The sequence below is a fragment of the Choloepus didactylus genome, chromosome 4 (genome assembly GCF_015220235.1).
Source record: "Choloepus didactylus isolate mChoDid1 chromosome 4, mChoDid1.pri, whole genome shotgun sequence".
Taxonomy (NCBI): Eukaryota; Metazoa; Chordata; class Mammalia; order Pilosa; family Megalonychidae; genus Choloepus; species Choloepus didactylus.
The window spans coordinates 92,623,570-92,644,677 of NC_051310.1; the positions used below are offsets into that span (position 1 = coordinate 92,623,570).

General features: G+C 48.8%; 1 protein-coding gene across 1 annotated transcript; it reads right to left on the bottom strand.

The window, feature by feature from the left end:
* Positions 1 to 7,428: 7,428 nt before the first annotated feature.
* Positions 7,429 to 19,328, bottom strand: PLIN1 (perilipin 1). The gene is made up of 9 exons (XM_037835346.1): positions 19,217 to 19,328; positions 18,580 to 18,638; positions 15,541 to 15,745; positions 13,899 to 13,981; positions 11,789 to 12,053; positions 11,279 to 11,454; positions 9,329 to 9,499; positions 8,708 to 8,956; positions 7,429 to 7,746 (listed from the first exon to the last, which is right to left on the bottom strand). Exons 2-9 carry the CDS (start codon positions 18,622 to 18,624, stop codon positions 7,429 to 7,431), a joined length of 1,512 nt encoding a protein of 503 aa, XP_037691274.1. The 5' UTR covers positions 18,625 to 18,638; positions 19,217 to 19,328.
* Positions 19,329 to 21,108: the final 1,780 nt, after the last annotated feature.

Sequence of the window (21,108 nt, forward strand, 5' to 3'; positions counted from 1 at the left end):
ACAAGGGAGAAGACAAAAACTAACTCGAGGACTGCAAAGGGAGGTTGGATTTTCCAACTTTTCCGCTCTGCAAAGAGAGCATGGATTTTCCAATCTTGAGACTCTGGATAACAGTAAACTAAGGAAGAGCTACTAATCGTCCATTCATTCATTCGTGCTCAAAGGGCCCCTCTCCCCCATTATGCCCCTCAACGGCAACACTCCCCAAGCCCCCTCATCGAACAGCAAAGCTCTCCCTCCGCATTCCCCCGGAAGCCTCTATCCTCTCTTTCCTCTTCCCCTTTTTTTCACCTGATTGCAGCACCCCTTCTAGACCTGAAAGGGATAATCCAGACCCCCACGCGCCCCCACACATACCCCACCTCCCCCCACCCCCGTGAGCTCTGCCTCGCCATGGGACCCATGCTATCCTTAGTGGGCAGGGCCTTGGTTGCAACCTCCTCACTCACACCACAAAGTGTCCTCCTTGTATCCTCCTCTCTGACCCAGGTGAATGGATGAATGCTACCAAAGAAGGAGCGTACATGCATGCCTTCCAGTATGCCAGACAGGAAGCAGGCTGGCCTCGTGGCTCTGTCTTGTAAGCCCCAGTCTGAAATGGGCACGAGATCCCATTGGTATGGGACTCATTGGTGGGCCCCATTGCCCCCCAGCCTCGAGTTCCTGGATGGACAACTGCCCCTAGGAGAGGCCGTTGAGAGATGGGGTGGGGGTGGGGGGGTTTACTGATGAGTTCTTAGCCAACTTCAGTTGAGGAGGTTATTCTGAGGGCAAATGGCCAGTGGGAACCTAGCAGAAAGGTGTTCATCCTGCATCTTCCTTGGCAGGTGCTGCCCTGGAAACTGTCCCCAAACAGCTTCTCTTCCAGTGTGCCCTCTATCATCATCCCATTTCTCAAGCCATTTTTGACAACAACTCCTTTTCCTCCATCAGCCACCAAGCTCCAATTCCCCTTCCTCAGTAGCTTCCGGTCCAGACAAATCTCTGTCCTCACAACCTCACCTACCCTAGCCAGCATTATCTCTCCTGGACCCCTGCAGAGCGTCTTCACTGGCCTCTCCTGCCCCTGTAATGTATGTCAATTTTAAAACATTTAAAGAGCACAGAAATGCAGGAGACAGGTAAGCGCAGTCAATGTCTTAGAGGCTACTGCCATCCAGCTATTATTCTCAATGATATGCAAACAGACATATATATTATATACACATATTCTACACTAATTGTAACTGTTTCCTTGTTCTTCTTGTCCACTAACCTGTGAGTTCTTTGAAGGACAGACACTGAACATGTCTTATTTAAATCTGTCTTTTAACCTGGCACAGTCACTCTCTAGGGATTCTCAGTAAATTTTTATTGAAGAAAGGAAGGAAAACTGTCTCTGCAATAATAGAAGTATGGGTCAAAGTTGTGTATCAGCTCATAACATAGCCATAAAAGGCCAGAGTGGTGCATAAAACATGCCTGGAGAACATGCAAGTATCCTCATGACGGTATCTCCGTATTTTCTAGAAGTCCCTGAAATGGACACCAAGTAATCCTGTCCTCAGCTCAGAGTCCGTCTTCTCCCATCTCTCTGTTCCACTTCCAGTCCTAAGCACAGCCACAAAAACAAAACAAATGAGCAATAGCAGCAGAAACATCCATCTCTTTACCTTAAGAAATGCTTCCTCAGTTGTAGGATTTCACATTTTCTCACATTTTTACATTTCTGTCATTGAGTTGTGTCTTCTAATCATTGTCAAAGGAAACTTGGCCCCAGGAGAGGCAGGAGAAGTGATAAGTGGGTGTCCACATGCAGCCTGAAGGAGATGGTATTTTCACCTCTGTAACCTCTGACAAATTGTGTGCATTGAGAGCTTCATGCATAGCGGAATTGTAATTAAAATCTGGAAATATGTTTTTCTCTTAAAATGTCATTAGAGGCCCAGCCCCAATCAAGATGGCGATGTAAGACACTTTAGGGCTCTCTCCACCCCCCACCAAAGAAGCTTTGAACAACCAGCAAGAACTGGCAAAAACATCTTTCTGAAAGCTCCAGGAAACTGTTAAAGGACTTCAGTAACAGGGCAAGCATGGAATCAAGAAAAAAAGCTACTTAAAAGCAGTAGGATCTCGGGGTGCCCCAGCTGGCCCCTCCCCCACCTCTCACCAGCTGGGCCAGGGAGCCAGCCCATGCTTCCAGTGTGGTTCCTGAAGGAGCGGAGCAAACCTTGTGCACATACTGGGAGCATGTATGTCTGGCCCAGTCTGTCTGGTGGTGGCCTGAGGGACTTGCCATCCCAGAACTTGCCCTGCATATAGAAGGCAAGTCACAGAGCTTACCTACAGAATCCTATGGGAGAGCAATCAAATGACTGCCTAGGGCAGGGGCTTGCCAGGTGTAGGACATACAGGACAGTGATGAGGACTGAGTGAAAACCGTTTCCTAGGGAAGAGAGGACATTCAAGACCATGTAAATGGGGAGATTCCTGGGGCCAACTTCTCACGCCCAAGACAAGAAGCATACATAGAAATGACTAGGGAAGCCCCTACTCTTTAGCCTGGAACTGTTCTCTAAACTCTTTGTATGGATAAACTCTGAAGGAGCGCACTTACACCGGTCAATCGGCAAAGATGGGAAATGTGCTCTTTTTTCCCTTTTTTTATATTTTTTGTTAGCTCCTGGCAATCAAAGAAAGCTCTATCTGGAAACACGCTTGTGCCGGTTTGAATGTATTGTGTCCCCCCAAATACCATTATCTTTGTGGTCTTGTGGGACAGACGTTTTGGTGCTGGTTAGATTTGCTTAGAATGTGCCCCCATCCAGCTGTGGGTGATGATTTTGATGAGATGTTCTCATGGAGGTGTGGCCCCGCCCATTTGGGGTGGGCCTTGATCAGTGGAGCCATATAAATGAGCTGACTCAGACAGAGGGAACTCAGTGAGTGCAGCTGTGAGTGATGTTTTGAGGAGGAGCAAGCTTGGTGGAGAGGAAAGTCCTGGGAGAAAGCCATTTTGAGGCCGGAGCTTTGGAGCGGACGCCGGCTGCCTTCCTAGCTAGCAGAGGTTTCCCGGACACCATTGGCCATCCTCCAGTGAAGGTACCCGATTGCTGATGTGTTACCTTGGATGCTATGTGGCCTTAAGACTGTAACTGTGTAGTGAAATAAACCCCTGTTTTATAAAAGCCTATCCATCTCTGGTGTTTTGCATTCTGCAGCATTAGCAAACTAGAACAACGCTTAAAGAACAAAACCTCAGAGTCTAAATTTCAATGACAATACATTAAAATATCAAAGTGTCTAGATTTCAACAGAAGAATACAAAACATACAAAGAAATAGGAAGGGATGGCCCAGGTAAAGGATAAGATTAAAATGTTAGAAACCATAAATGAGGCATACCAAAGAGTTTTTAAAAATGGTCCTAAATATGCTCAAAGAACTAAAGGAAAATATGGACAAAGAACTAAGGGAAATCAGGAAAATGATAGATGAACCAAGGAGAATATCAATAGAGAACTGGAAATTAAGGAAAAGAACCAAAGAGAGCTGAAGACCACAGTAAGAGAAATAAAAAAATTTCCTAGAGGGGTTCAATAGCAGATTGGAGCTGGCAGAAGAATCAGTGAACTTGAGTTTAAGACCTCCGAAATCATCCAGTGTGAGGAGCAGAAGGAAGAAAGAATGAAGAGGAGTGGACAGAACCTGGGGAACCTGTGGAACCCCATCAAGAGTACCAATATTTGCACTGTGGGAGTCCCAGAAAGAGATGAAAAAGAGAAAGGGGTAGAGAGAGTATTCAAAGAAATAATGGCTCAAAATTTCCCAATGTAATGAAAGACATGAATAAACACATCCAAGATGCTCAGAGAACTCCAAACAGGATAAACCCAAATAGACCCACACTGCACCATGTTATAATCAAACTGTTAAGTGCAAAAGATAAAGAGAGAATTCTGAAAGCTGCTAGAGAGAAGCAACATGTCACATACAAGGGAGCCTCAATAAGCTTAAGGACCAATTTCTCATCAGAAACCATGGTGGCAAGAGGGTAGTGGGAAGACATATTTCAAGTGCTGAAAGCAAAAAATTTCCAACAAAGAATTCTATATCTGTCTTTCAAAAATGAGGGCGAATACTTTGAAAGTTATCACTTTATGTATTTATGTTAAATTTTGCAATTTAAAAATGTATTTTAAAATGAGGAAGAGATTAAGACATTCCCTGATAAACAAAAGCTGGGGGAATTCATCACCACTAGACTGGCCCTATAGGAGATGCTAAAGAGAGTTCTGCATGTTGAAAGGAAAGAACAATTGATCAAAGTTGAATGAAAAAATAAAGATCTCCAGTAAAGATAATGACATGGGTAAATATAAATCCCAATACTCTTATGCTTTTTTTTTTTTTTGGAATCTTTTTTATATTCTTCAGTATCTGAAAGGCAAATGCAGAAAATATAATGATAAAGCAATGGTTTGAGGGCCATAAAGTATAATAAATATAAAATTTGTGACAAGAACTACACAAAGGTACGGGGACAAAGGGGTGTAGGAACATAGTTTGTGTAGGCTATTGAAGTTGTTATCAAAGCAAACAAGTTTGTTATAAATTTAGGATGTTAAATGTAAGTCCCATAGTAACCCACAAAGAAAGTATCAGAGAATAGCCAAACTTATAGAGAAAGAAGGTAAAGTATAGGTTACCAGGGATGGGGGACAGGAGCAATGGGGAGTTAATGCAAAATGAACAGAGAACAAATCCCACATCCCAAGGGAAGAGCCAAGGAAGCAAACTTCTGCGATCCCGAGTGGCTGTATTGCCCCCATTTTCAGCCAAAACTTGTTCAGAAATACGGAAGGCCTGGCTCACAGCACCTTGATACATAATCAAGAGGTCTTCATGATAAAGAGGCTTTAAGACTTAAACCTTTTGTTTCCTGGTCTGTCCTACTCCATACACTGGCTCTCGGCCCCCTGGTCAAAGCCTGGCAGCAGGAATATTGATTTCCACGGCCTTGTCCAGTCCCTGGCCCTCCCGGACAGCTGAGAGCTCAGCTTCTCTTTCTGCTGGGTATGGCCTAGCAAGAGGAGCCACAGCATACTGTGGAGGACTGGACAGCTAGGAGTGTGGTTTCCAGAGCCCAGGGAAGAAAGCAGTGTGGGCTTTTCCGGGCGTTTCCCTCTGCATTCCCAGGCCTGACATCACTTCTCCAGCAGCTGCCCATGGAGTCCTGCCAGGGCTCAGCTGGACTCTGCCTTCTCATCTCTGTCATATCAGCTTCCAAAGACATGGTGTGCATCATGGAGGTGGGGTGGGAGGCCCAAGGCCTAGCTCAGGGACCCAGCCATGTCCACACCATGTGTGCATGTCCGCAAGCCACTCCCCCTTCCCATTGTGGGCATCCTCAGACCCAAAACAGTGACTCATTATACTAAAGATCTGCCAGGGCCCCAGAGTTAGCTCCTGGAAGCTTGACTTCTAGCTGTGCAACAGAGTGGGGGCCAAGAGTGTGCTCATGAGTTTGAGGGGGACATAAGGGGTGGCTGTATATATGGATATCTAAAAGGACAAACAGATATGCCGTAATTATCTTTACACATTCCTGTGGCTGCAGAGAAAAATCACAATAAAAGCAGGGTCTGGCTTGGAAGCCTATTTGACATTATCTTCCAGTATTTAAAATGCACTTACTCTTTCACCTGGTATGTCATGGTTACAAATTACAAATGTATCCTACAGATATATCCACACATGTACACGAAGACATTTTTTATAAGGACATTTATTATACCACTGTTTGCAGTAGCAGAAAATGGAAAACCTAAAAGTCTATCATTAGGGAACTAGTTAATTACGGCACATTGTATTAATCAGGGTTATCGAGGGAAACAGAACCAGCAGGAATATCTGCAAATATTATGAGACCTGTATAAGAACTGTCTCACACAACTGTGGGGATGCACAAGTCCAAATTCTGTAGGGTGGGCTACAAGCTGGGAACTCCAATAGAAGTTTTTGATGAATCCCCAGGAGAAGCTGACTGGTTGAAGTAGAGACGGAAATTCTCCCTTCTGACTGCTGAAATCATTACTTCTCCCTTTAAAGCCTTCACCTGATTGGATGAGACTTCTCTCATTGTTGAAGGCAGTCTCTTCAGTTGATTATAAATGTAATCAGCCATAGATGCAATCAACTTTCTGATGATTTAAATCCATGAAAAATCCTCACAGTAATGATCAAGCTAGTGCTTGCTTGACCAGACAACTAGACACTATAACCTAGCCAAGTTGACACAAGAACTTAACCATCACACACATCCATATTATGAACTTACTATATGGCCATTAAAAAGATCATGGAGGTTTCATATGAACTAATATAAAAAGATCTCTAAGATGAATTAGTAAGAAAAAAGCAGGCAAGTATAACACCCTATGGCTTGTGTAGACAAAGGTGGGGGAGTAAGTGCTTGCACAGGTATAGCCTGTATCTAGATGGAATCACAAGAAACTGGTGTGTGGTTGTTTCTGTGAATAGGAACTAAAAAACTAAGGAAGTAAGACATACATCCTTTTGCAATATTTAAAACTTTAAACTATATATATGCATTTCCTCAATTTAACAAGTATTAACATTTTTAAAAACAGGGTTTGGGGTAAACTGCAGCTATAGAGTCTATATATAGTCCATATAGTACAGATGATAGGGTGAGAGGCCACGATTGTCATCCACCAGCATTGGTGGTGGCAAGATTCAAATGGGGAATAGAAGGGTGAAGATTCAGGTGGAAGGCAATAACGATGCTGATTGAAATGTGGCCGTGAGCAAGGAGGTGGTTCTACAGAGGCCAGGCCTGGGTCTCAGCTTGTGAAAGGCAGTGACTATTTAGAAAGTGATACATTTTGAATAAACACACATGAGTTTTGCACCTGATTGTCGATCCCTTCAAAGTGGTCTGCTGAGAGCCTAAATACTTATTCCTCTGAGGCTTAGTTCTAAAAATGTGTCAAGAACTTCTATTTGGACCCTTAAAGGTGGGTGACATGTACTCATTTGTCCATAGATGATGAATCTGAATTTTGAAAACTATCAATTGTCATTTGGCCACAAGTTTGGTTAAAGAAGTGAGAGATCAAGTTAGGTAATTACTTTTTTAGTAGAAATCAAGCCATAGAGTTATGAGGCTACTGCTTTGGGGCCCTTTAAAAAAAGGGCTCTGACTGCTGAGCTCAAAAAAAGGTGCTAAAAAAATGTGTGTGCGATGGCTCGGGATTCCCAGGGCACTACTTTGAAGAAGTCAACGCTCGCCTGGGGCTTAGATTCTTTTCGTTTGACACAGAGAACGGCCCCAGGCCTCCGGGGGAGGGTGGAGCTGGGTGCCCCGCCCGGGCGCGCCCAGGCCCGGCAGGGAGGAGCGGGGCGCGGCCGCGCGGGGGCCGCCGGCTCAGCTCTTCTTGCGCGGCTGGCTGTGCTGCGCGCGGCCCAGGATGGGCTCCAGGCCGCTGGGCCGGAAGAAGCTGTCGCTGACCCTGCGCGCGGGCTTCTCGCGGGGCCCGGCCGGGAAACCCGGGCGCGACACGGCGGGCGTGTCGTCCTTGTCGTCCAGATCCGGGCCGGAGGGCGCGCCGGGGCGCCGAGCGCTGCGCAGGCTGCTGCGGTACTGCGGGGGCCGCGCCCCAGACCCCCGGCGCTCCGCCTCGGCGGGCGGGTTGTCGATGTCCCGGAATTCGCTCTCCGGCTCCATCAGCGACAGCCGGGGGAGCTGAGGGACCAGGCGGTTGCGTTAGGGCCCGGGCTCGGCCCTCGGCCCTGAGCTTCCCACCCGCTGACCCCTCTGGGACCCTCGCGTTCATTCTTCCCAGGTGCGACACTCCAGAGGGTCAGTCACGGGCTTCTGGCATGGGGGAGCAGGGGAGACCCCTGAGATCCTGCTGAAAGATGGTGTCCACCCCTCAGGCAAGGCAAGACCTTCCCCTCCCAAAGTACCCAGCCCCCTGGGACCTCTCCCTCAGGGAGAGAGGAGGTGCAGTGGCTCTTCCCTTGCCTGGGCCTGATGGGGCCCTCTGCCCAACGTGAACAGGCTGGCTGGCCAAGGCCCCTGGCATGCCTCTTGGTGGAAATGAGTCACTGAGTGCCCTTCTCCCTGGTCAGCTCTAAGGGGCCCTCCTGCTCTGACCAGCCCTTCTAGAGCCTGCACAACCTGTGGCTTGCTCTGAGAAGGGACCCAGTGGCTCCCAGAGAGATGGATTCAGCGTCCCTCTGGGTTTTGCTGTTAGGGATAGAATTGGAATGGAAGTGGCTGCTGTCCCCTAGGACTCCAGACCTAGCTCTCAGGGTCCCCTGGAAATCTCCCTCCAGCCCTTTCTCAGGGAACAGTATACAGATGTGCCTGGATCTTTAGTAGGGAACTGGAGAGCAAGGGCAGGGCCACTGGGGACCTCCAGACTGACGGCAGGCGACGCCTTCACTAGCAGTTAGGGAGAGAGTATGTGGGGGAGAGGTCTGAGGCCAGGGCCACAGGATTCTATGCTTTTAGGACCGGGAAGGGCCTTAGACCCAGGCAAACTCACAGTATGCCAAAGTGTTTCCTGGGATACTGGGGATTGGAGGAAGGTCTCTAGGACCAGGGAAAGACAAGGGGTGGCAGCCCCTTCAGTCAATTCTACTTTATCTGTCCCCACTCAGGCTGCCAAGGGAGAGGGTTAGCCCAGTTTGGGACTCACCGGCACGTAGTGCACCACCGTGTCCACCACGTTGTCGGTCACGCCCTTCAGGGCGTCCGACAAGGACATGGCCCTCCTCTTGGTGGAGGAGTCAGCGCGGGCGGCGGGTGTGAGGTGCAGCAGCCTCCCCGCTGTGCCCAGCACAGCCGCAGGTGCCCAGGTCACCGCCGAGATGGTGCTCTGGAGGGCCACCTGCAGGGTGTGCGCCATGCTGCCCAGGAGGCCTTGTGGGCGGGGTGGAGATGCCACCTGGGGGTCAGAGCAGGGTCAGTGCCTCCTGCAGAAGGCACCTCCCTTCCCAACCATCCCAGACTTAGTGGGGGAAGGAACATGGACACCAAATGAAAAGAGCTGGATCCCTGCCACTAGCTGTGTGGCTTTGAGCAAGTTACTTCCCCTCTCTGAACCTCAGTTTCTTCATCTGCACAATGGGACAATAATCTATCCCCTGCCTATCCTTGGGGTGTTGTGAGGGTCAGTGGAGAGACTGACATGGAAGTACTCTGTGAGCTAGGTGTCTGGAGCTGGGGTGAGGGTCTGGGGGCCTCTGTTTTTCGCCCTCTGTGGGTTGTGGGACTTTGAGGCTCACATCCGCTACTCCGTTCCTGCTCTCCCCCTCACCTCACTGAGCTTGTTCTCCTCAGTCTCCAATTCCTCCTCCTCCTCCTCGGTCTCCTCCCCTTCTGTGTCGATCTGGTGGTCGTGGTCCTCCTCCTGGGTGGCGGTGAGGTTGTGCAGCCAGGGCACCCGCACCTCGCTCTGCCGCCGGGCCACCGCCTGTGCCAGGCTGCTCTGAGGGCGGGAGTGCAGCCGGCCGCTGGCTTCACCAGGCAGCCCCAGCACCCAATGGCCTCTCACCCCCAGGGTCTAGAGGAGTGGGTTGGGGGCAGGGCCTGACACCAGCAGGCTTTGCTTAAAGGGATAACTTACTTACACTAAAGGGCACGCATCTTTAGTGTGCAGCTCCATGCATGTCTCCGGTATCGACGTGTGTGACCACCCCCCCAGATCAAACCCCCAAAGACTTCCTTGTGCCCCCACCCAGTCAGTACTCCCCCAAGGGTGACCACCATTCTGACCTCTATTACTATAGGTTAGTTTGGCCTGTTTTGAACTTCATAGAATTTGTATTTTCTTTCATGAATATCTTTTTTTGTTCAACATTTTGTTGTGAGACTCATCCATGTTGTTGTCTATAGGAGTAGATCCTTCTTTCTCATTCCTGTGTAATATTCAATTGTATGAATAAACCCCAATTTATTCACCCATTCTACAGTTGATGGACATTTGCGTTGTTTCCAGTTCTTGACTAAGAATAAAGCTGATGTTAATGTTTTCCTACATGTCTTTTGCGGGGCAAAAGGGCTCATTTCTGTTGGGTATACACTGAGGATTGGATTTGCTGGGTCATAGGATATACGTATGCTTAGTGTTAGTAGATACTCCTTGCATTTCTTTGAAGAGTGAAAAAATGAGTGGGCCAGAGTGTCCGCATGGGAAGAAACTGACCTGAGCAGGTGGGTTGGTGTCCCCTGAGGCGCTGTTTGGCTCATTGAAAACCTCTAAGAACCCCCCAAAACAGAACCTCCATGTCATGCAACTTTAGGAACACTGTTATATACTGTGGGAACAATGGCACCTGAAGTTGTGCCGTGCAGTGGGTGGGGTGGGGTATGAGGGTCAGTCTTCGCTCTCATTAGTAAATGGTCCCTTGGTGCCGGCTGAAAAGGAGGGAGCAGGGGAAGAGGGGAACTAGTCCTCTTTTCCCTGCTAGAGCCATAGCACCATAACACTATGCTTGAATGAGTGATCCAGGCCTGATGATGCTTTCGCAAGTACCATCTTAATGGATGAAAAGTGGTTATTTTGTTTGCTGACCTTTAGGCTTTCCTGCTGTCTTTATTTCCTTTTTTGGCCTTAGTTTCTTACTAAAGTTTCTTATTTAAGAAATCCAGCCTATCTCTACTAAAGTGCACAGAAAGGTGTGTGGGGGCAGGGAGTGAGCCCTACCCGAGCCTAGAAAGGGCACCTTTACTTTGGGCACAGTGGGATGGAATTCAGAACACTCCAAAGAGGAAATCCAAAACCTAGAGGCAGTCAGGGACCCGGGGGCAGTCAGGGACCTGGGCCCAGCTGGGGCTCTCTCCCTGTCATGACAGGATTTGTGCTTTGTTTATTTAAGTGTGACACTCCCGAGTGCCTGGAGGAGTGACAGCAGGTGGGGTCTGCTCCCTCATAGTGGGAAGGCCCATGGGGGCTGAAGGCTGGGATGGGAGTGGGAGAGAGAACAGGGGTGGCAGAAGCGTGCGGTGGGGCGGGACCATCCCAGCGAGGTAAGCCTGCCCTCGTCCGGTATCCTGTCCTTTCTCTTCCTCTGGGACCTGGAGCACTAGCCCTACACCTCCTCTTAAGGCCTCTTGTCTTCAGACCTAAAGTCCCAGCCCAGGCTGGAAGAGAGAAAGTTCCAGGAGAGGAGGGGGAGCCAGGCGGAGGATGGGAGGCACCTGGAGGCTTACACTGCCCACGGGGCTTCCAGGCAGTGGTCGGTTGGAACTGAGGGCACCTACTCACCAGGGGCGCCACACCAGGGATCCACATGGCCAGAGCGTGGCCCTGTTTCAGTGCCCAGGCTGTGGTCTGGAAGGTGTGTTGAGAGAGGGTGTTGACCAGTGCCCCAACCCTGCTTACAAGGCTCGGCTTCCCCGTGGGAGGCTTCTCCTGGGTCCACTGGTGTCCAGGAGCAGGGCCTGGGTAGGGGGTTGAGGGAAACAAGGGAAAGCATATCAGAGAGGGACTGGGAAAATCAGAAGTTGAGTCCAGGGCTGAAAAGCTGTGTCTGCGCTCCACCCCAAGCTCACTGGTGATTTGGGCAATTCGCTTTCCCCATTTACAGATAGGGGGTGGACTGGGGGAGGTTAGATGATTATGGATCCATCTGAAAATACCGCTGGGCCTTCCCTCTTCCAGAGCAGTGGGAAGAGGAGTCCTTGTCACCTCCTGCTGATTCCCAGGCAGCTTGGGAGACCAGCTTGCTCCCGCCACCCATCCAGGTGGGTCTAACCAGCCCCTAATGACAGGTACCTGATTCCTCCTTGGCTGCAGGGAGGAGGAACTCTACCACCTTTTCAATGCCGCCCAGGGCCAAGTCGGCCCCCCCAGAGGCCAGCCGGCCAGCGCGGGTGTTGGCAGCGAACTCGGCGGTGTCTTTGGCCACACCCCAGGCAAGCTCGCAGCCGGCCACAGCGGCCCCCAGGACCTTGTCTGACGTGCTGGCGATGGGCACACTGATGCTGTTCCTGGCGCTGCGAAGGCGGGTGGAGATGGAGTCCTTCAGCTCAGAGGCGATCTGAGGGAGGGAGTGGTAGGCACACGGATCTTACAGACCCTGGAAGGGCAACCTCTCAGGGTCCCAGGCCCTGGCCCAGCTTCCAGGAAGGCCTCTTTGAAAGGCCCATGGGGCTGGCACCAATATTTGGGCCCCTGGATTAAGTTGGGCTCTAAAAGGAAAGGGCTCTAACCCTCCCTGCACCCCCACCCAGATCTCCTGGCTGTTGACAGACCCTACCCACCCAGATAGTCCCCAGGGCCACCTCCTTGGTGACACCCTTGTACACACAACACGTCTTCCTCCATATTCCCATACTGTTTCCACTGTCCTTCTCTCGAACACTGATCACATTCCCATCTGACAAAAAGATTAAAAGAGATGGTTCTGACACATCCCAAAGTAAATTGGGCCGAAAATAAAAATACATACGCAGGGCCCCCCCAGGAGCTGGGGGAAAACGCTCAAGTATTGGACTTCCTCACCTGGGTTGTTGCTAATGTTCTCACAAACATTGAGGATGGTTTGGTATGCTGAGCCCTCTATCTTGGGGCTTGTGCTTATGAAGCTTACTACTGCAAAGGAGAGGCTAAACCTGCTTATAGTTGTGCCTTAGAGTCTCCCTCTGAGTACCTCTTTGTTGCTCAGATGTGGCCCTCTCTCTCTAGCTAAGCCACTTTGGCAGGTGATCTCACTGCCCTCCCCACTATGTGGGACCTGACTCCAAAGGGTGTAAATCTCCCTGGCAACGCAGATGACTCCCAGGGATGAATCTGAACCCAGCATTCTGGGATTGGGAACATCTTCTTGACCAAAAGGGGGATGCAAAATGAAACAAAATAAAATTTCAGTGGCTGAGAGATTTCAAATGGAGTCGAGAGGTCATTCTGGAGGGCATTCTTATGCACTATATAGATATCCCTTTCTAGGTTTTAATGTATTGGAATAACTAGAAGCAAATACCTGAAACTATCAAACTCCAACCCAGTAGCCTTGACTCTTGAAGATGATTGTATAAATATGTGAAAACCTTGTGGATCGCACTCCCTTTATCCAGTGTATGGATGGATGAGTAGAAAAATGGGGACAAAAACTAAATGAAAAATAGGGTGGGATGGGGGGATGATTCAGGTATTCTTTTTTACTTTTATTTTTTATTCTTATTATTTCTGGTGTAAGGAAAATGTTCAAAAATAGATTGGGGTGATGAATGCACAGCTATATGATGGTACTGTGAACAGCTGATTGTACACCATGGATGATTGTATGGTATGTGAATATATCTCAATAAAACTGAATTTAAAAAAAAAGAGAGATGTCTCTATAAGTCACATGTTGTCACACCCTGCTCAGAAAAGGTTTGTGGGCTGGGCAGTTCAGTGAGATAGTGGAGGTAAGGGACTGAGGCTTATTCCCCAAAAGCACCCACATAAGCCCTTATCCATAGCAACCACCTAATAAACATGTCACCAGTTGAAGTGACCTGTTTGGTCTCATTGTCCCTAAAGGGTTGGAACTTGAGGGCATGGGCCTGCAATCCTGGGATCCCAACAAGTGTGTGACCCATGACCTTAGGGTCCAGTGCAGGCCCACAGAGCCCCAGATCCCAGGGACAAGGTGTCAGGAGGCAGTGGGGCCCACCCCAACCCCCTGTTTGGGCTTGCCTCTGGTTGGGGGGAGAAAGAAGCCTGTTGTGTGGCCTTGGTGGGGGGTGGACTCCTCCAGCCTTTGCAAGTATTTGACAGGGAAACCAAAGACTCACAGTGGTGGTGTCAGCAGCTCGCGCCCTCTCCTCCCCTGAGCTGTATGGAGGAGGAGGCAGTGACAAGAGAGTGTGGGGAGTGGGAGAAGAGGAAAGGGGCTTACCTTTTCTGGAGGGTACTGGAGGGCCGGGACCCTTTCCTCCAGGTGGTCCAGGCCTCGGCAGGCCAGCTCGTTGGCGGCTGTGACTGGAAGCAAAGGGCCATGTTGGGGTGAGCCCTGCACCCTAAAGTGAGAACCTAGCAGTAGCCTCGGTGCCAAGGAAGGGCCTTGGAGCCCTCAGATCCCTCAGCCCTGGTCCCCTCAAAGCATCTCTGCACCTGAGGTCTTTGCCATTTTTATGACCCCATCCACCATGACTCCTCAAGACCAGGCTGGATTTCTTTTGCCCAGGGAGGACCTGTGCAGTCGGTCAGACCTGCCTCAGAGCCCAGAGCCTGCATCTGCACAGCGTGTGGCTTCCATCTGCACCTTGGATTCCTCGTTGTAAGGAGGAACGTTGCCTACCTTGCAGGTTGTAAGGAGGAAGTGACCGAAACTATGTGAGTCACCAACTAATACTGGTCGCTCCCTCCTCCTCCTCCCTTCCCACTGCTCTGGGGCTCCCGGTGAGCAGTAGGGAGGAGAGCAGAGGTGTGTGTGTTGGGGGAGGAGGGGGGGAGGGCCCCAGGGTTGTAGGACTGGGGGAGACAAACCAGTGCAGGCCCCAGACTGACCAGACCCTTTTTTTAACCACTGGTTGTTGAGAGCCTGGGGTCTGAGGAAGAGCACAGAGAAGAGAAAGAAGTTGCCTCCAGAGGGCAGCACAAGCCCCTGAGGATGCAAATACTTCAAAAGGATGCTGCCTAGGGGCTGCCGAGGACGAATGCTCTGCAGTCAAAACCATGGAGACCACAGCTTTAAAGGACATATATATTCTCTCATATATTATTGCCCCAAATATGTTACTTTTCTTCACAAAATTCTTGAGCAGCAGAGAGTTTGAATGAGTTGAGCATCTTCTGATTGACAAAATGAGATCCAGAGAATTTATTTAAAGGTTTTGCAGGCAGAGAGGCTGGCCCGAGGCCTGGGTCTTTGCACCCGCCCTCTCTATTTGCTATGCAGAATCCTCAGCTGCCCATAATTGTCTAATTAGGATGATGGGAGATTCTAGACTTGTGAGCTTTGCTGGAATTTCCCTCCTTTTCCCCACCTTGGAGACCATATTTTCAAATGGGGCAGAACAATTTGACCTGGGGCAGGTCTGTCTATGAGGGCATGGACAGTTGCCCCCAGTCTCCAGAGCCCTTGCTGGTAGCTCTCTGCCGCCCCCACCTGGCACAAACTGGTTCCATCAGCTGCTGAGCCCAGAAGGCGTCTCCCTCTCCCCTCCTCCAGCCCTGCCCACCAGCCCGAGCACCTGCTGCCCCCGCCTCTGTACCCGATTCTGCTACTTCCTGCGGCTTGCTGCTAGTACTGCTGCATTTCAGCCTAAAGCAGGTGTCTTGTCTGCCTTGAGATCCTCTCCCACCACGTCCTACACATCTCTGTCCATCCCTTCTCCTTGCCAATTCTTGACCCATCATTGTCATCCTAGGAAATAGCAGCTGGGATATGGATTGCCTACATTCCTATGTAATGGAATGTAGGCAACTAGTTAGGCATACAGGCAGGCAGATAAGCAAGCTATTGGGCAATCAGATAACTGGTAGCAGACAAACACACTGGCAGCACCCATGAACAGACGAGTGCCACAGGGACTCACACTGGGTGGACAGCCGGCGGACCACGGGCTCCATGCTCCAGGCAGCCAAGCTGCTGGCGCCCTGCACGCCCTTCTCGTAGGCATTGCACACAGAGGCCACCAGGGGGTGGGCTTCCTTGGTGCTGGTGTAGGTCTTCTGGAGGCAGTCGCAAGTGCCACTCACCACTGGCAGCTGCAGGACCCGCTGCAGCACATTCTCCTGCTCCTGGCATGGAAGGAAGGAATGCATTCAAGTCACCCTGCCTCCCAGTTGTGGTGGACTCCACTGGTGAGGAACCAGAGAGATCTCTAGATGCCCCAACCATGATGTAGGAGGCATTGACAGGAGAAAACGAGGGCCATCCCTCCATGTTCTCCTGGTCGCAATCGAGGCTCTGCAGAGTTTCAGAGGCAATCTTGGTCCTCCAAGGGCCAAAACAAAGTCCATCCCACCTTCTAGCCCACCCCAAACTCTCCAACCCACCACTCCCACTCAAACTTACTGGTAGAAAGCAAGTATTGTCAGCCAGAGTTTAGTCCAACACAGATTGGTGGCTTTGCCCAAAATTTTTCTGGCCTGAGTTGCTGCCTCCCTGCCCACATATGTTGATCCCACTGCCTAGAAAGCTCATCTTCCCTCCCATATCCCTCTATGCCTGGTGAAGCTGCTCCTTAAAGACTCAGTTTGACCATCAATTCTTCTGTGAAGGCTTCCTGACACATCTCCCAAAGCAGAAGCCACCCCTTCCTTCCCTGGGCTGTCTCTATATTTGTCACACTGTGCTGTGTTTGTGTGTTCCATGTCTGGCTCTTCCAGGAGACTGCTGTCCTTGAAGAACACACATCGTGTCTTTGTCAACCCTGTATCCCAGTGCCTAGCATAATGCCTGGCACAATTATGTTAGTTGAATCAATGAATCAGGGCTGTATCTTGTAAAATCTGTTCATTTAGATCTGCCCAACTGCAAAGAATCACAGAATTTTAGGCCTTGAGGAGACTCTACAGCAAGAATTCTTTCCATAGTTTCTTTGGTAGACTTCTATTTGAATGCCTCTAATGATGGGAGCTCACCCCTTCATAGAGTGGCCTGCGCCCCTGTTGGACAGCTTTGCTGAGCTGAAATCTACCTCCACCCAATGCTCCACCCTCTGCCCTCTTGAACAACACTAAGAAAATCTATTTTATCATTCATGGGTCAGCCCTTCAAATATTTGAAGGCAAATATGTCTCCCTTTGGAGGTCCCTTTTCCATGATAAATAGTTCCAGTTTCTTAGTTTACAAACTGCTCACCATCCTGGCTGGTGACCCCTCCTCTGGACAAGCTATAGTTTGGGATTGTATTTCCCAAAAACACAGTGCTCAAACTTGAAGATAGCAGATCAGGTGTGGGCTGAGCGAGTGAGGTGTTGTGGAACCATCACTTCTCATTATTGCTGTCCTCATTGATGTGCTTTAACTTTGGCAGCAGTCACACAATTAAACTTTAGGTCACCTAGAGAGCTTAGTGAAAAAAAAAAAAAAACACTGATCTTTGAGTAAAAGATTGTGGACTCTAGTTATGCAGAGAGAAACAACATTTCCTAGATGCTGTTATGCTCCGGACTCAGATCTGTGTGCCCTGGTAACAGGACTTCACTTAATTCTGATAGTAAACTCTGAGGTCAGCATTTTCACCACCATTCCACCAATGAGGAGACTGAGACTCAGAGATGTTAAGTGACTTACCAAAGACCACACAGCTAATAAGTGGCAGAGCCAGGATTCCAACTCAGGTTTGAAATAGCACGATATCTGGGATTTGTTTCAAAATAACACAAGTGGGAGAGTAGATGGAGGTATGGAAAAGGAAGGACTAGCCATGGGTTAATGCTTGTTGGAGCTAGGAGGGGTACATGGAGATTCATTATATTCTTATGTCTACTCTAATGAATATTAAGAATTTTCCATGTAAAAAGTAGAGAGAGAAAACTCCTCAGGTCTGACTTGGAAGCTTGAGCTCTCTCTGTAGCTTCAAATATGACACTGTTGCATGGTTCTGTCCTGGGAGGACCTACCCTGTTCTGTTTTTAGGAGGTGGAATTAGAAGACCCATGAAGGAGACCCATATACACACTAGATAGAGCAGGCCACAATATTTTAACTTTTCACCCTGCTGGCAAATTTGAAATTTGAACTAGAAAAAGATTATGACTGGATAACAAGAAAACACTTTCTTTAACATTTACACAGCCTTCAGGAGTTGGTTTGGGCCAAGCTAAAGGGAGAAAGAAGTCCTGGGAAGGGAATAGCCAGCCATCATTTAGGATGGCTTAACTATTCAGCTGACCTCTTTATACTCCTCTGGGTTCTATGATTCAACGTAAAATTTAACACAGTGATTCCTAATGAAAAGGTTAGTTAAGGCCTAATTTGGGACAAAACAGGTAAAATGTGGGTTCACAATTTTTATGTTTTGTAAACTATCTGAACTGTGCCTGAATCAGAGAGGCCAGGAGGCATTAGACACACCTAGAAGTGTCAAAACCATTTCAAGTCATGGCAAAAACCAGGTCAGAGGCACAAGACTGGACACACTGAACCTCTAACCCATTCCCGCATGCAGCAGCACAGGCTCTGCACCATGTAACTCCAAGAGTGCCACTCACATAGGCTACAAGACGAATGCTGCCCCTGGAATTCTAGAATGCAGTGGCTCTGTGTTGCTGTCACCAAGTATACAGTTCAGCCTGGGTGATAGAGCATGGGCCTCCATTTCAGGGTTTAGAACACAGTAGTTCCCTTCCTTTCCATTCCCTTACTAGCTAGTCTTTCTGTCCTTTTCTCCTAAGGTGCTTCGTTTTTTATAGGTTATCTTTTTTCTTTTTGTTATTTCAGATCCTCCAACAGTCCCCTACAAAAGGTGGTGAGGACGAAAATAGTTAAGATATGAAGGGCAATTAATCAGGAATATAAGCAGGACTTATCTTGCTCTAAGCCCCCTGAACCTCTCTTCCTGCCTGCTCCTTCTGCCTCCCCCTTTTGTCCACCCCCTGCCTCCACCTAAGCCCAAGTTACTTACAGGGAGGTCTCCATCCGGCATGGTCAGGCTCTTGTTGACTGCCATCCCCGCTCTTCAAGCTGCAAAGCAGAAGGTCCCAGATCCATTGGAAAGCCCCTGGCTTGAGATCCACAGGTTCAGTTCCCCACCTCTCATGGTCACCAACTGGGCCCAGGCTGCCTGGGCACTCAATTTCCCAGAACCAAAGGCAGAGGTTGGCGGGCGAATGTCACAGACAGGAGGCTACTCCTTAAATTCCCATAGAGAGGAGCTGCTCCACAGCCCAATTGTTGAGACTCATGTTTCTTAACAGAATTCAGGGTAAGAAATGAAGAATGAAGATAAGAGATAAGAGGCTTTAGACGAAATCTAGGAGCTCTGCAATGAGGGTACAAAGCAGACTAAAAGACCAAGTTTCAGCTTTAGTCAATTTGATGAGAATGCGCTGGGTTAATCCTGCTATTTCTGAGCAAGCACGTCTGCCAGTCCTTTCCACTATGCTCAACCAAGTGAGAAAGTATTCACTCTTAAAACCAGCTAGTTTGACTAAGTCTTGGAATACTGGCCCCAGAAAGTCATTCACCTTGAATTCTCTCTCCCTCAGTGGTTTTCCGGCAGACCACCCCCCACCCAGTAATACTTTCCAGGAGGTCCTTACCCTTAACTTCTTCCTTTTTACTCAGAAACAACCCAGGTAAGGCAAATGCCCCAGGACCCCCACAGAGGCTGCTCCCACTCACACTTCAGCTGACTTGCCTCCTCAGGCCCAGAGTCCCAGGATGGAGAGCTTCTCGTCTCCTCCTCGGGCACTAACAATTCCAGTTGCTCTAGGGAGTCTTGGGCAATGCTACAACACCTCCCGGCTAGAGGAGGGCAGAGAGGAAGAGAAAGCTGGGACAGCAGTTGCCATGGTTATTTGACCCAGGGTCCCTGGGGACATACCCTAACTTCTGCGAGGAGATAAGCCGACGGAGGAGCTGGATCCCAGAGCTGAAGGAAATCCAGGCTCAGAGGAGTCATTTTTCCAGAGCTGTGAAATATCAGTTCTGTAATATGTTTCTGGCCCCCAATTCTCAAAATCCTATTTTCCAGAAAGATGATGTTGGGATAAATGTCATTAAACTCACAAGCTCTAAAGTTCTATGTAATTTTATAATCTTTGGCTCTTTTTCCACAGAGGATCCTCTCATCCTTGATTATTTACTAATAAGAGTGAATTTTTCAACAGTAAGATTTAAACCCACTCAGAGGTGAAATTCACTTGTATATGCTACACTTCTATCATGGAGATAAAATTGCTCTCAGTGAAAAAGAGAACCAGAGCTGGGGGTTCAGTCCTCGGCAATCCAGTTTTGAGGGAGCAATTTCAACTCTGTAAATTCCTAGAGTTCAAGAAAGTTTACTGAACTCTACCTGGCCAAAGATTCCACCCAAATGTGCAGTGGGAGAGTCAAATGGATTTTGTTCTCTTAAGCCTGGAGAAGTATTGACCAAGATTCTATTACTGATCAACCACACCCAGATAACCAAGAACTATCACCTCCCTTCCCTTTCTTAGTAAAAAAAATAAGGCAGGTGCCTAAGTTCTATTTTCTGACTTTGAAGATAATGGGGCACTGTCATGTAAGTCATAGTTTTCAGACCCTCTAAGAAGGGTCTCAGTTAAAATGGATAATAGGAAAACAAAACTTACTTTCCTTGTTGTTGGTAGAATTATACCTGTTGTTGACTTTGCTAAGTTGTATGCTGTGGGCAAAAGGGGAATGAGGTAGGGGGTGGGGGAAAACAGAGCTTTATGATAAAGCCTTGATGATAAACTCTCTATCTGTGATATAATAAAACAGGGAACAAGAAGTCAGGAAAGGGAGGAGACAGTAAAGCAGGGAGCCTCTAAAAGGAATAATAAATATGTGATATATTTAATATTTATCCAACCTGGACTTTAAAAACATAAAAGTGCAATGGAGAGGGAAGGGAGAAATATCTAGAGTCACCTCTGCCCTCATTTCAAGATTCAGGACAAACTATCGATGAGGCTGTGTCTGGAGAGCAACGTGAGTCAAGGGGCAACTTTAAGCCTTGGAGTAGTGGCTTTGAGCCAAAGGGAGCACAGGGTGCCTGAAAGCCTGCTGACAAAGCCAATCAATCCTTTAGCGGCTTGAGCTGGCAGTCCAGAATGTGGGTGAAAGGTGAGAAGTGTTGAAAGGGCCTGGGAGAGTCCCTAGGGCAGAGGGAAGAGTAGGTTTTCCAGCAGCAGCTTGAAGAGCACATAGTTATCTTTTTTCCTTCCCCATCCCTGTCCCCGTCCCCCATGAGAGTAAGACCTTGGCTATCTCGTCACAAGTGGATTCCCAGTGCCAAGCATAGCTCTCAAACACTCCATGCTGAATAAATAATTAGGCAGCAATGTTCAGCTGTTAGTGTGCTGGCCTGTACATCTCTAGGAACATCTCTGGTTTTTAGAATCCCTCATGAATGTGGAGGCTCAGGGGTGGGGAGGGTTGGCCAGAAAGGAGAAAGATGCATGGGGAGAGCACCATTAAGATTTAC

Excerpts from the sequence above, each read along its gene's own strand:
- PLIN1 (XM_037835346.1), bottom strand. The coding sequence starts at position 18,624 with ATGGCAGTCAACAAGAGCCTGACCATGCCGGATGGAGACCTCCCT. Across the intron at positions 12,054-13,898 it reads TCCAGTACCCTCCAGAAAAG|ATCGCCTCTGAGCTGAAGGA; the intron begins GTAAGCCCCTTT and ends TCCCTCCCTCAG. Across the intron at positions 9,500-11,278 it reads TCCCTGGTGTGGCGCCCCTG|AGCAGCCTGGCACAGGCGGT; the intron begins GTGAGTAGGTGC and ends TCCCGCCCTCAG.